This window comes from Dromaius novaehollandiae, chromosome 2 (assembly GCF_036370855.1).
Source record: "Dromaius novaehollandiae isolate bDroNov1 chromosome 2, bDroNov1.hap1, whole genome shotgun sequence".
NCBI lineage: Eukaryota > Metazoa > Chordata > Aves > Casuariiformes > Dromaiidae > Dromaius > Dromaius novaehollandiae.
This window is the reverse complement of record NC_088099.1, coordinates 25,808,955-25,822,851: the sequence shown is the minus strand read 5'-3', so window position 1 is coordinate 25,822,851 and position 13,897 is coordinate 25,808,955. Positions and strand designations below refer to the sequence as shown.

The 13,897-nt window shown below is 38.0% G+C and overlaps 1 protein-coding gene across 4 annotated transcripts in view; it reads right to left on the bottom strand.

The window, feature by feature from the left end:
* The window catches only part of CDK14 (cyclin dependent kinase 14), a 330,859-nt gene that overhangs the window by 123,217 nt on the left and 193,745 nt on the right, over positions 1 to 13,897 (bottom strand). For all 4 annotated transcript variants that reach the window (XM_064506052.1, XM_064506050.1, XM_064506048.1 and 1 more), the window contains one exon: positions 8,884 to 8,977. In XM_064506052.1, coding sequence (XP_064362122.1) covers positions 8,884 to 8,977 — 94 coding nt within the window. The remainder of the gene's footprint in view (positions 1 to 8,883; positions 8,978 to 13,897) is intronic.

Genomic DNA, 13,897 nt, shown 5'->3' with positions numbered 1-13,897 from the left:
ATTTCTCATCTGGATGTAATCGTCCTGAGTGCCATCAGATTTACATGAGAATAAACCCACTGCACCACACTATACTCTTTGTTAAGAGTTGCCTTACGCTCTTCTGTTTCCTCACTGACAGGTTTCAGAGTTTATACTACAGGTGTTTGAATCATGTTGTGCCCAGAAAAAGCACTGTGAATAATTCTCATTATGTTCTCACAATATTACTAGCTATCTCAGATGCATTCAGAAATGGATCTCAATTGCCAGAAATACCGTTACACAGCAGTGCATGTGCACTTGAAGGACAAATAGCGAAAACCAGACATTGTTCTTTCTGTAAATGACAACTTGACAGTCCAGCTTTGCTACGGCCTGCAACTCATTGTAGAATAAAGCACTCAAAAGATGAGGGAAGGAAGAACCAAACCAACAAAAATGAAACCTAATATTGTATATTTTTGAACCTACTCTATTTATTCCAAACTTAAACACTTGAAAATACCTACTGCATGAATATACTGGTCCAGAAATTCCTACTCTGTTCTTGTACTAGAGCTCCTTATTTCGACATTGTCTTATGAAATAGAATATATTTCTTTTTCAGTAGATTTTGTCCTTCCTTTTCCCACTTACCATTACTGATTTTGTCCACTACTTTCAATACAGTTTCAAACTAATGCAGCTTTTTTTTTAAATGGTTACTTTTATCTTATAATAAAGAGGCAGTAATAATAAAAAGGGAATTAGAATAAAAAAAATGGGAGATTAGTTCCTTCTAACTTTCCGCTCTCTGTGCGGTTCACAAAAGTAATGGCAAAACACCAGCAGTGGATACACAAAAATTACGTGACAGTATTTTAAAATATGTATGTAAAACTCAGACAACAGTATGTAAAATTTTCAACATAGGTCAAATTAAATGCCTACATTATTTAACCATTGCTACTTAATGAACCAGAAAAGCAGCTGACCTAATCAAGGTCAATTAATGTTAACTCTTGAATACTGAAATCACTAAACTTATCTGAAGATTTACATTTAGTTTTTAGAAAGATTTTGAGGATCAACAGCTCATATAGTGTCAGTGTTAGTTAGGGACATTCAATCTTATGGCAAGTACTCAGCATCTTGCTAAATACTCTACGGCACTGATTCAGGACACTTAAACAGGTATCAAAGTCCATCTTTATTCAAATTAGTCTGATGTGCAAACTGTACCTCTGGCATGTGCATAGCTCCCACTAACTGGGCTGAAGGGGGATGCTTCCCTGAGTTACGGTCTGTACTACAATACATAAAGCCATAGGCTATTACCAGTTCTTAGGAGGGTAGAGGAATTCAGCCACTAGTCTGTCTTGTAGAAAACGTGCAAACCAGTAAGAAGCATCTTTCCTTCTCATAACTTGTCCCTAAAATCATCATCTAAAATTGTCTCCTATTGATCTTTGGACCTTTTTAACTTTAAGGATGTTTGAACCTGAACTACAGATAGTAAACAACAATTCTGGCAATCAAGATGCTCCTCAGAACACACGTTTTTCGCATGCAATGTGCAATTCGGATACGAGCAAAGCAGAAGGAAGGGAAAAGAGAAGATTCTAGTATATTAAACATTGTTCCTTTATTTATAAAACAGAAAGAAAGATAATATGACTACTTGGGGGCTGATCATTTATTATCTTTCCTAATAAGTACAGCCAACATATTAGAGCAGGTTTATGAATGTGCCTCTATTTTTATATTGCACAACATTATCCCACAGCATAAGCTTTTAGATAACAGACCAACACTTTTATTCAGAATTGGCTTCAACTCCATCTGTAATACGCACAAATTGCTTGTACCTGCACCTTTGGTCAGCGTCACCTGCACACACAAACGTTTGAAATTAGAGCTCCATAACACACAAGGACACAATTTGTGCAGAGGGATTTTACACAGGCAAAATCCATTCCTACTGCTAACAGGGCCAACAAGAACGGTGCCTGCAAAGGTGTACGCCAGCACAGGGAAACTGAGCTGCGCTGATTTAGAGCAGCTCAGTCCCAGCACCTTTTTTTTCAAAGTATTGCCTGTGTCTACCCTCTTGGATGCCAGAAACATGCTGGGAAGCGAAACAATGTTTCTTTATAATTATAGCCTATTTATCTTTCGGCAACTGAAATATGGCAGATACTAAAGAAACATTCCAATTCCAGAGAAAACTGGGAAGCCATTGTTTTCCACTGAACCGTGTCTTAATTTGTTTTCTTTTTCTGATAGCCAATTACTCATTACGTTTTGCACTACCAAGCTGATAATGAGCCAAGGTCTCGCAGTCCCAGCCACGCACTGGGTTTCGCTTGGAGTTACCAGGCTGGATGAAAACGATTTCCTGCAAGCACAAGATGACACCTCTGTTAAGAGGAAGCCACCAAAAGCAACACTGTACATTAGGCTGTGCGATTGGCTGGCCGGACATCCACCCAGCCCCTGAAAGTCAAGGATAGGATCACCCATTCTTTCTTTTTCCCCCCTCCTCTTCCCTCCTGCTGCCAGCTGGTAGTTCTCCTGGCAAGCATCCATCATATACTGCTGCATATTTTTATGACTTTCAACACAGATGAATGGGAGGTACTTCTCCCCTTTTCTAACTAACTGAATTGTTAACGGAGTGCAAGATGTAACTCTGATTTTTTTTTAAAAGCTTCCTTTCCTGACATAGATAGGCAATATTTCTTAATAACCTTTCTTAAAGTTTTACAGGATTGTTATTTTTAGGTTTGTTTGCCCAATACCATATGGGTTTAATGATAGAAGGCAAATGACAGCACATATTATGGCTACTCAGGCATGGTGAGGATAGGAATCCTTTGTAAGAAGTAAATGCAAAATAAAATCCAATACCTTGTGCCTTGTTAGAAGGGAAAAAAGAAAACACATGCAGTGACACATTAGACAATACTCAGTATGCAGCCAGAGAGTTAAAAATGAGCTGAAGCTCTTTCAAAAAGGTCCATTAAAAAAAGCAAAATTCTTTACAAAGCATGAACAGATAGCAGATTTGATTTTTTAAAGATCATTTTAAAGGTTATTTTACCTCATACTTGCCAAGTTTAGAATTATTTTCATTTAAAGTTTTGTAGAAGGCATAAGACAAAGCCCAGAAAGGAACCGTGTAGAAGCAGCAGTGCAAAACCTGCGGGTGACTACAGTAAAATACTGAATGGGTGATAATGACTTCGAAGAGAAGACCCACACTACACTAGCCTTTTATTTATGTAAGATCACTGGTGCTGAAGGTAAGTGAAATATTTCGTATATTGCTATCATCATGTAAATTAACCGGCACAATTTATTATATTACACTTTTTTCATTCTATTTACATACTATGGCATGCTATGATATAGAAGACAGAAGAGCTCAGCATCCAAGTTTCTACTTAATTACTGTTTAAAAAAATCTTTTTGTTTTCATCATCAACGCGGAAGTCATTGCAGAGAAATAGGAGGAAAGTGGAGAGAGATGGGAGGAAAAAAACAGGCTGTTTATAGACACCCCCACTCCAGCAAGGACCTCCATTGTGCAAAGACAAAGAATTTTTCTCCATCCAGGTTCAGTTCTTCAACTGTAACACACAAGTCACCAAAGACACCATGTCTATGACAAAATAAAATTTTAGTTCAACTCCTGCCTCACAAGTACACGTATGCCAGCTAATAAGAACAAGGTGTATTTTGGAGCCAAAATTTTAATCAGCGACGGAAAAATGTGCACTGAATAACAAAACAAGGAATAAAAGACCAATAAAGTTGACTAAACATCTCATCACCCAGATAAACATCAAAAAAATACAGTTAAAAGCACTCCTCCCTTGGGGGCTTCCTACAGTGCAGCACAAAGCAAGGTTCCTTTGGGTCCGTCATTTGCTAAATGAAAGTGAGGCCTGTTAAAATGTATTATTTCAGGCTTTCGAGGATGTAGGCGACATGAAGCAAACCTTCAGCTACAGAACTGCAGGGAGAAAGCTCTATAGATTCACAAAAGCCTGTTAACATTAGGATCTCAGAAGAAGCATTACTATCCTTCATTACACGATACAAGACACTTCAGGCATGTAGTTATAAATACATTTAAGAAAAAATACTGCTAGCCTTTGAAATCTTCAATAACAGGCGCAACGCCTTCATTTCCATTTAAAAGGAAAATGCCATTTTTCATAGCTAGCTGAAACTGCAAACTCTTGCAAGTCTTGCTGTACAACTAAATGCAGAAAGCTAGAACGTGTTTTTGGCATTGTCCTTTGCAACGCCAGGCTGCTGGTCTCAACAAAATGTATATCGTTCTCTTCAAATTATTTTTTAATACTGTGCATCACAGCACCCGACAGAGCAATAGCATCCGATACCAGAGAGGAGGCCTCAGCTTTTTTTGATATGCATGTCAGAAAAGATGGTTGCAACTGGCTGCATATTAGCACTGCTGCTGCACCACATTACCCAGGTGGGGAGGATGCTGCTAGCGTGCCCACTCCACAGTCAGGTTTGCAGAGTGAAGCCCCATTTACAGAGGGAACATCATTTAAATCCTGCCTGTGCAGGGATCTGCAAAGTGTCAGGAGAACTGCTTGCACATTATTCCTACAGTGAAATGTAATTTTTAGTGTAGTTGGCACCAAGACTAAAGTTCAGCAAACAGGCTGATTATTCCCTTAGGAGCTCGAGGGGGAAATTCACTCTGATTCTGTAGTAGCTCACAGAAACCTCAAATTGAAAAAGACAAAAACACCTTCCCACTTAAAAAATTCTCTCTAGAAGAAAAATAAAGGAAGCACAAAGCTGACACTGCAAGAAATTCAACACTGGTCTAGTTTGGATCTCTTAGGAACATCAAGTATAAAAACACACCCATTAATGAAAACCAGAGTTGTAACCGATTTGGTGTAAGCGCTGCTCGGGGTAAGGCATGCACAGGCATACGAGAGGCTTCTCACTGTAATCAGCTTTAACACTTATCTAATTTATGCTGACCATCACCAGATCCAAGGAGCTGTCAGTTTATCAGCGTACAGGGCTAACTCCAAGGCCATTTGGTGCAGCTTTTACTCCTAGACATAACTGAGGCCATATTTACAATGGCAAAAAATGTATACCAACATATAAGCAGTAGGAAGAAACTACTGATAAAGAAGTTACTGCTCCACACTGGAATCCAGACATAGTTTTATTCTGATTCAACCTATTGCCTCACATATATTTTTCCCATTCTCAGGGCAGGATGTGCTACTGCTCATGGTATATTGGGATTCACATGTGGGGCACAATGACGACATATGCCCAGTCTGATACTTTGAGTCAAAAGATTTCTTAGTTCTTACAGACTATAAATTACAAATATGCCTTTTATTTTGAGTGATGCAGTTCTATCCAAAAAGGAACTTGAGTTCCAATACACAGGAAAAAAGTATGAGTAAATAAGTAACAGCATACCAATGAAGCCAAATCACCTCTGCATCAAAACATTTTGAAACCTACTTATATGTGTGATTTCCATTTTATTTATTTAGTAAGTATAATTTTTAAGAAAAGATTATTCATACTACAGGGTTTAGTTCAGAAAAAGAATTCATACTATTAGACCTAAGCTGTGACAATGACAATTTGCAGCTTGCGCATTCATAGGGGTCAACATTTTAATGTGCTGTTCCTATTCTAAAAATGAGATTCTGGCTTTTAAACCCATGCTATTTTATTTACATTATTTGAAGTAATGGAACTTGAGACTGCTGATTACAAACAGCTAGTGTAACAAACACAAAAACAGTTCATACTAGTATTTAAAAACGCACAAATGTTTAAAAAACTAAAAGTCAGGAAATACGAGCTTAAACAGAAAAGCTCTTAAAGATAAGTGAAAGATCAATCTCTTCTCCTAATCCACTATATACAGTTATTTAATTAAGGCTTTATTAAAAATAAACAAATATCAATCATAACCAAGTGGAAACATATGAACTGTGTTCTATTCTACTCTTGCTATGTAAATATGTAAAGAATGCTTATGGTAGAGATATGCAAAAGCATTTAGCGAATGCACTCTTTAACTTGCACCTGATAATCAGCGAAACAGAATACATGCAAACACAAACTGCATTTACATAATAATGGGAAATTATACAATAGGATAACAAGCAACCATTTAAGAATTTTACACTGTCATCCACATTAAATTATGTTCAGTTTTCCTAAATATTATTTCTTATCAATTTGGCGACTTTCCTGCCACAATATAACAGATTCCTTAAAAGGTCTTAATCTGCATGCTGGACTCTCAAGTGCTACGGAAGTGCAACGTTGACTAAGAACAGTGGCAAAAGATATGACACAGATTAACAAACCTTTTGTTGCAGGCTGCATTTTTCAGAAGAGGACTACAGAACAAAAGGATTCATGGGAGGGTGTACTGTACCATACACCATTTTCAGAACACTACCTTTTGCTGCACAATAACACACCACTGTTGGATGCTGAAAATGTGAACTCCAGGATGACTTTGTGAAGAAGCCTTTTACTGGCTGATCTGTGTTTCTTTCATAGCTGTTTAAGTGCTCACTGTGTGGGAGCTAATTGTATTAGTTATTTTGTGTAATAACCTGATTAATTTTGTACTTCAAAGCTATTAACCACCATATTATACACGATTCACTGGTGAATGAATGAATTTAATCCATCTGTTCAAATACAAAAGCAAACAAGAATAATCCTTTGTTTTATAACTTTTAAATAGATAACTTCTTTAATTCTTACTTATGCTTAGAGTGCATTAGGGAGGCACTCACTGAAACTCTTTAGCTAAGGTTAACTAGACACTTCTGTTAGAAATCCTTTATTAGCCGGGATTTAAAAATTAACTCTGATTTACTACAGACCATACAACTAAAAATTGTATGTTTTTCTTCTAAGGTTTGTAAAACGACAGATTAAAGAAACAAGATCAATAAATTATCCCTCGTTATTTCCCAGGCTGTTCTCAATATTTGCAGCTGCAGTTTGAAAACAATATTAAAAAAAAATTGGCAGGCCTCAAAACTCATCCTGGGATGGATTTATCGTGGCATTTTAACACAGAAATAACCGTGGGGAATAGGAAAGAAAAAGGACAATAGGAATACGCACATGTTTTAAAAATAGATTTATATGATATACCTGTTGTGAAAAAGCCCTGTCAAATGGAACACTGATTTCTGCTATTAGAAGTCTACGTGATTTCCAAAGCAAAAACACTAAGATTTTACCACAATAAATGAGATGAAGCCTAAAAGAGGAATTTTTTGCTTTCAGAGTCTCATGTTCTATTAATAAGGGGGGGGGGGGGGATTTCATCTCTATAAATGAGAACCGTGAAAATTTAAAAAAGCAGAACTCTGAAACAGACCCCAAGTTGCTATTGTAAAATATACAAGCTGGTGAACAAAATAATGCAATTAGACACATCACAGATATTGTTCGTAACTCTTTCTCACAGTGCATCTTGCTGTTTCCACAGCATCAAATTTTTAGGGTGTTAGCTAAGCATGCAGAATAATAAAGTATGTTACACAAAATGAGACATTTCTATTTCACAATCAAACAAAAAGGTCTTGTTTCGGAGAGATTTTCTGAGTCACTCCTGAAAGTACTCGTTAAAGTCACTGATGTCCCAACAAAAGGGATACAGTACAAGCAAGTCTGAATAAAATGAAGAATGCAAATTTAATAAATGCAGTATAAAACAAAGATTTTTTTCTCTCTCCATGGGACAAAATAAATCCTTTGCTTATGAGACAAATGACTAATGACAGAATGATCTTTAAAAAGAAGGGTATACTCATGTTTTCCTGTTAAATCTGTGGGCAGTACCAAAACAGAGGTTGATGGGTTGAGGGGAGAAAGCTCTTCTTTCAATACTTTCTGCCTTGGCCACTCTGCAGTGCCAACAACCTACCGTTCTGGCTAGTCCCTGGGCCAGCAGTGGCTTCCCCCAATAACCCCGCTCCCCAGGGGCACAGCTCCCAGCTGCTGCCATCTGAGGCACGTGACTCAACAGAACCCCATTCCCTTTTCAGAAGGCTCTTCCTGACCCTTTTCAAAGGGAACCACCAAAACTCAGATCACAACGGGAGAAAGAGCAAGTTTTTTCCAAAAATACACAAAACAAAACCCAAAGCCCCCACACACATGCACAGGCACAACTGAAGCCAAAAAAGCTATAGAAATAAAATGTGTAAGTGATGGTATACGCTCAGTATAAATTACCTCTTCTTTCACTCCCACCATGGATGTGTCATCAGTGCCTAAGAGCTACCCAAACATCTTATGAATGGCCCAACCACACTGCAGAAGCACCAGTCAAGGACTGTTGTTGAACTTGAGTATAATCATGACTTCTGCTTTCTCTTCTATTTCTCATCTCATTTCCTATTTTACTTCTCCCTCTACATGTTTATCCCACAAACTAAATACTTCACACTGACACTACAATATTAGCATATTATTAATGGAGCAATATTAGCATATTATTAATAGAGCAGAACCCAGAGTCATAATTTTAGACTACTTGCAAAGTAGGCATGACAAGTTGGCTGGATTTTACATTGGCTCACATTTGGGAAGTTTGTTTCACGTCCTTATAGAAACCTTTCTATAGGTTGTTTTCAAAAACATTTATTGAAAAAAATAATATTTTGCAGGATCTGAACATGTTACATTATCCTAAAGAACATATCAAGTAAAATGTATCTAGCTCATAAACTAGACTTCTGATTCTTTCCTCCACCAGTACTTTAATTCCAGACACAAAGATATATGTGAACATCTATCAGTCAATTTTAACAACATTTTGTTGTCTTAGGTACATTACTTCAGCCACGAAGAACTCACCAGAAATATTCTTTCAAGTTGATCTTGAATGTCTTTCATTCCTGGAAAAGCAGCAACCCCTTGAATCATTTCTACAAAGATACAACCCACTCCCCTACAGAAGAAAAAAAGAAAGTATGTAACATTAGAAAAATTTCTTTTACATTAAACAGCCAATATAATCAATGCTTTTGCCTCCATCATCAACATCACAATAATTTGCTACCAACACAAGACTGAAGGAGGGTCGTATGCCTTTAGTGAAAAACAATGTATGCACACGAATGCATCTCCTTGCAGCTGTTTGAAAGGCGTGGAGGAGCAGGAGTAAGGATGGCAGCAGCAGAGACCAATAAAGGCACGGCAGCTGCTTTCCATTCGGGTGAGCATGAGCGCTTCCCCAAGCGGCACGCGCGTGCTCCTGTCCCAGAGGAGCTCTGGCCTTGGGAAGGGCACTGACAGTGCTCCCCTGGGAGCGGCTGAACAGGCACAGCTCGGCAGCAGGGAGGCACCCACCCTGGGAGGGCTCCGCACCGCGAAAATCTGGAAAAAAAGAGTGAGCAGGAAAAGGGCACATGGCTCATGACAGTCACTGAACTAAGCTACTGCCCAAGTGCAGATGACTCCTGGGCTGGGCTTGCTTGGGCTTCCTTCTCCCTTCTCCCTGCACAAGAGAAGGAAGCACACAGGTTCTGGGGGCTGTTGACCCCATCCCCAGAGGCACTGGAAGGGGCTGAGCAGCCATGAACTCCCTCTCCTCCCATCTTCCCACTCTCCATTAGCTACAGCCACCTTGTCACAGCGCCACTCTCATTCTCTCACAAAAGACACTTTACACGGGTCCCCCTCATCCCACTCCTTTAACAGCCCCCGCAGGAAATACTGGGTACTCCAAGGAAAGGAACGTCCGAGAAACACAAACCACAGCACAAAGAATGGATTCTTAAGACTTAAAAGTTTCTGCAGCTCTTTGGCTCAAATCTCAGATAACCCGTGCATTTCCTGCTTCTAGGAGCAAAAGAAATTACAAATTCATTTGCTTCTTTTCTGGATGAAAAGAGCTCAAGAGTTACTTGCTCCTTCAGCAAAAAATTATTTTAAGAGAAAAAACCTCCTTTGACTACCAATAGGATGCAGGATTTGATCGTATGTTTTAACTTAATTAAATTGTTCCAAGGATACACAACTTATGCATGCAAACATGTACGTATGCTATATAACCACGTCTGTGCAAGTGACCACACAAAAATATCTTCACCCAAAACAAATGCAACAACTCAAAATACAGATCAGAATGAACCACAAATTCCCAAGGCTAGCTACAGTGCTGCCATTTCCTTAAATTGTGAGGTTTTGTCCTTCAAATCAGAAAATCCCCGCCACAATTTCTAATTTAACTCTCATTTTAGAAGTAAACTAATTGGAATGTAATAATTACATACCTTATCATTGCTTAGTCATCATGATGGTGTATTCAGAAAGTAGCATTTAATTTTAGGGGAGGGGGTGCATATATTGGTGAGGAAGTCGTTCTAGAATAGAACAACCTAATGAAAATAGATTGCATGTTTTAATTAAGGCCAGGGCTGAATATTTATAGACATCACTTAACTAAGATTATCGGCAGACAATCCATTTCTGCTTTACTCATCTCTGAATGCTTTGACCACTACTGAATAATGAAATAACTTTATGTTTAAGGACAATGAGAGTTGATAATCAAACTGCTTGAAAAATAAAATCAAGCATGCATCACTTTTCACATTCCCAAGCCCGTATGTACTAAGCCAAGATTCTCCTTAGCCACTGAAAACTCTGGGAAGCACAGCTCTCACACATCCAATTTTAGATGTATTCAGATGTTTACAGAAGGGAGAGGTTAAAATTTATGTTCCATATGCTTCTGCTGGTCACTGAAGGAACTGGATTGATTAAACTGTCATTCATCATTCACCCTGGTTAGCGCTTCATTAGGCATAGAAAGGCACAATATATCTTAGTCAAATATTTATAAACAATAGCAAGGTCTTGGGCAAGGAAAGATTTCAGACAGGAGCCATTTATCCAAGATGAGAAATAAAACAATTGAATTTGGTTTAAAGAAAAGAAGATCAGTTCTATTCGTGCAACCAGAAAACAGGTATTTGATTAAATAAGTTCATCATTTTAGAGCATATGCAGCTATCTGCAGAGTAACTTCTGCTAACCGCTTGAACAGAAATGTTGTGGAAGCTAGATGGAGTAGGTGATCTCCAGAAGCCTCTTCCAACCTCAACCATTCTGTGATTTTGGCAGATAATTTTATATTCTGCTTCACAAAGTCTATTTACAAAATTTTGCATTTTTAGTAGATCTGATGCAAATCAAAAAAAGAAAAACTGGGAACATCACTGAAGAACAGTTTTCTGCTTGGAAAGTAAAGTCCTATTAAGTGTCTTGAACACTTTTATAACCTAGTGCTTTCTTTAGTCATAATCTGAAATGAGGGTGAAAGTGTACCAGGGTTAAATGAATAGCTGTTACAAAAATCAAAAGGTTATTAAAACCACTGAGGAGAAAAACATAAGCAAGCTCTGAGGTTTGAGCTGGAGGACTGCTGTTCAACTCTGGCACATTTGAAAATTAACCATATGCTTGGTTTCCAAGTTTAAGGCACTCACACAGTACTTTGAGGAGTAAGCCTACAGAAAGAAAAGACTAAATACATATTTAAAAAAAAGAAAATAGAAAAAAGTCCAACATTGAACAGATAGGAAATACCTAGAAAGTCATAATTTCAAATAAAGACTTTGAGGTGGCATGGCTGATAACTTTAAAAGATGTTTTAGTGGTAGCAGTGAATTTTACATTAGAGTTATAGCAAGTAGAAACTAAATATATAATAGTATCACTGAATCAAAAACCTTAAGTGCGCGTGCATTGAACATATACAGAAATCAAGCCTCTATATAGCCTTGAAATTTAGGCTTCTTTTTGCAGACCTCACAAACTATTACACAGGTCAGAGAGATTTCGGAGCAAAGCAAAAATTATTTATATGCCAGAAGAAATGACTTGTAAGTCAGGAAAACTTGTAAGGAAAATTAAAAGAACTATGTCATTCTTGGCTAAAGGAATACATGAGGGACAGGGAGAATGAGATGACTCTGTATTTAAAATTGTGTAAAATGAAAGAGAGGAAAGAACTGATCAGGATTTTACTGTTTCACAGAACTGTAGGTAGATCCAAGATAGTGTAACTAGAAACAGCAGAATGCATATCAGAAATGGAAGTTTTAGGGTGAGTGTTAGAGAAATACACTTAACAGTTTTGCCATATCACAGTCTCCCAATGGACTAGAAACTCCACTGTTACAGCCATGTAAAACTAGATGAGCTGAAACACGAATATTCTTCAGGGAACAGACTTGCATTAACAGTAGGGTGGATAAGATGATCTCACAGATCACTCCCATCTCTAGTTCCTCTGATGCAAAGATTACTTCTTAAAATATGAAATACAACCAATTAACTTGACTTGATGTGCATGCATTTCCAAGGGTATGTTCTTTATGCATTACTTGCACACACTCAGCATATAGGGGCATTTTCAGGCAACATTTGAGAAATTATTTCTGTGGCAAAAGAACATTAGCATGGCATACCTCAGTACCTTCGATTTAGATTTTCCTTTTCTCTATACAAAGCTGATTTTGAATAAGCCAAATGCTGCTACTTCTGAGACTTGGTTCAGGGATCTTCCCAGTGGAACAGCCTGGGATAACCTTGCAAAGTAAGCATGACTCAAAGTGACAGCCATCTCATGTTGAAATGTGTGGCTCACCCTCTGATGACAAAAAGCATGACTAAACCTATTGATGTATTGATGAGACCATATGCTGCCATACCATCTAATATTGCTCTTCTATTGTCCTGCCTAATTTTCTAGGACTCCAGCTGTCACCATGCAGCCTTATATGGAGTACGAGTTAAGACCACAGCTAAATGAGCTACTGTTACATATGAGTGGACATAGTAAACGAGCCTGTAAGAGTGAAGTTGGATGCCTCAAGAAACTGCATATTTTCTGCACAGCTTTTGTAATGCAAGAGCTTATTCCCCCAAAATTAACTTGCTTAGTGGTTGTTGCGCTGGGCTTTAGGGGGGTTTTTTTGGCTTAAGAATTCACATTCCTGTCTCTGCAACAAAGACTTTTGTGCCCTTCAGTGGATATTCTTGAGGGATCTACATGAAAGACGACAGATGCAATTCAGAATGAGGAGTTGTGTCCAAACTGAGTTTTAGTTTTTACTTAAATGGAGATTATAGAAAGTCTGAGCAGATATTTGAGAAACAGTTAAAAACTGTTGAACTTTCTGCCCTGAAGAGATTTGCGATGCTTTCTAACAGGCTCAGTGTAGGTGATGACATTCAGCATGCTCTTCATAGTGAAAATGTATATTGGCCTTCATACAAGAAGCTTTACCTGTCAAGAAGCCTGGTTTCAGTGTGCAGTAATTGGCTTCAGAGGGGTAAGGCATTTTATGAAAACCAAGTAATTGCTTCCAGCAGTCCTCCTGATAAGATTTCCGAAATTCAGAGGAACAGTTTGCATCCAAGTTTCCCAAACTACATGCACAGTTTTGCACTGTTAAATATATCAGAAGAAAAATAATCTGCTTGATTTTTATGTATTCATCACCAAGAGGCAATACTGGAGTCTCTTCCATAAAATCCACTAGTGTTGGAAGGGCACAGAGATTTTTACCTTGTCTTATTTATTCAGGAAAAAGTCATGGTCCTGTATGATCCTACTTATAAATAGAGCTAGATATATTCCACATGGTATTTTCCAATCGAACATGTTTTTCCTGGTTTTCTTTCCCTGGCATGGATCCAGATACTTTTTTGAAATACTTTCCGGCCACATATGAAAATTATTATTAATAGTGGGAAAGCGATGAGTAAATCTGATGTTCCAAATGGATAAAAGTAGTTTTTAGATAGGAATTGAAATTCCCTTCCAATAACGACAGACAAGATGGTTTCCCCACTC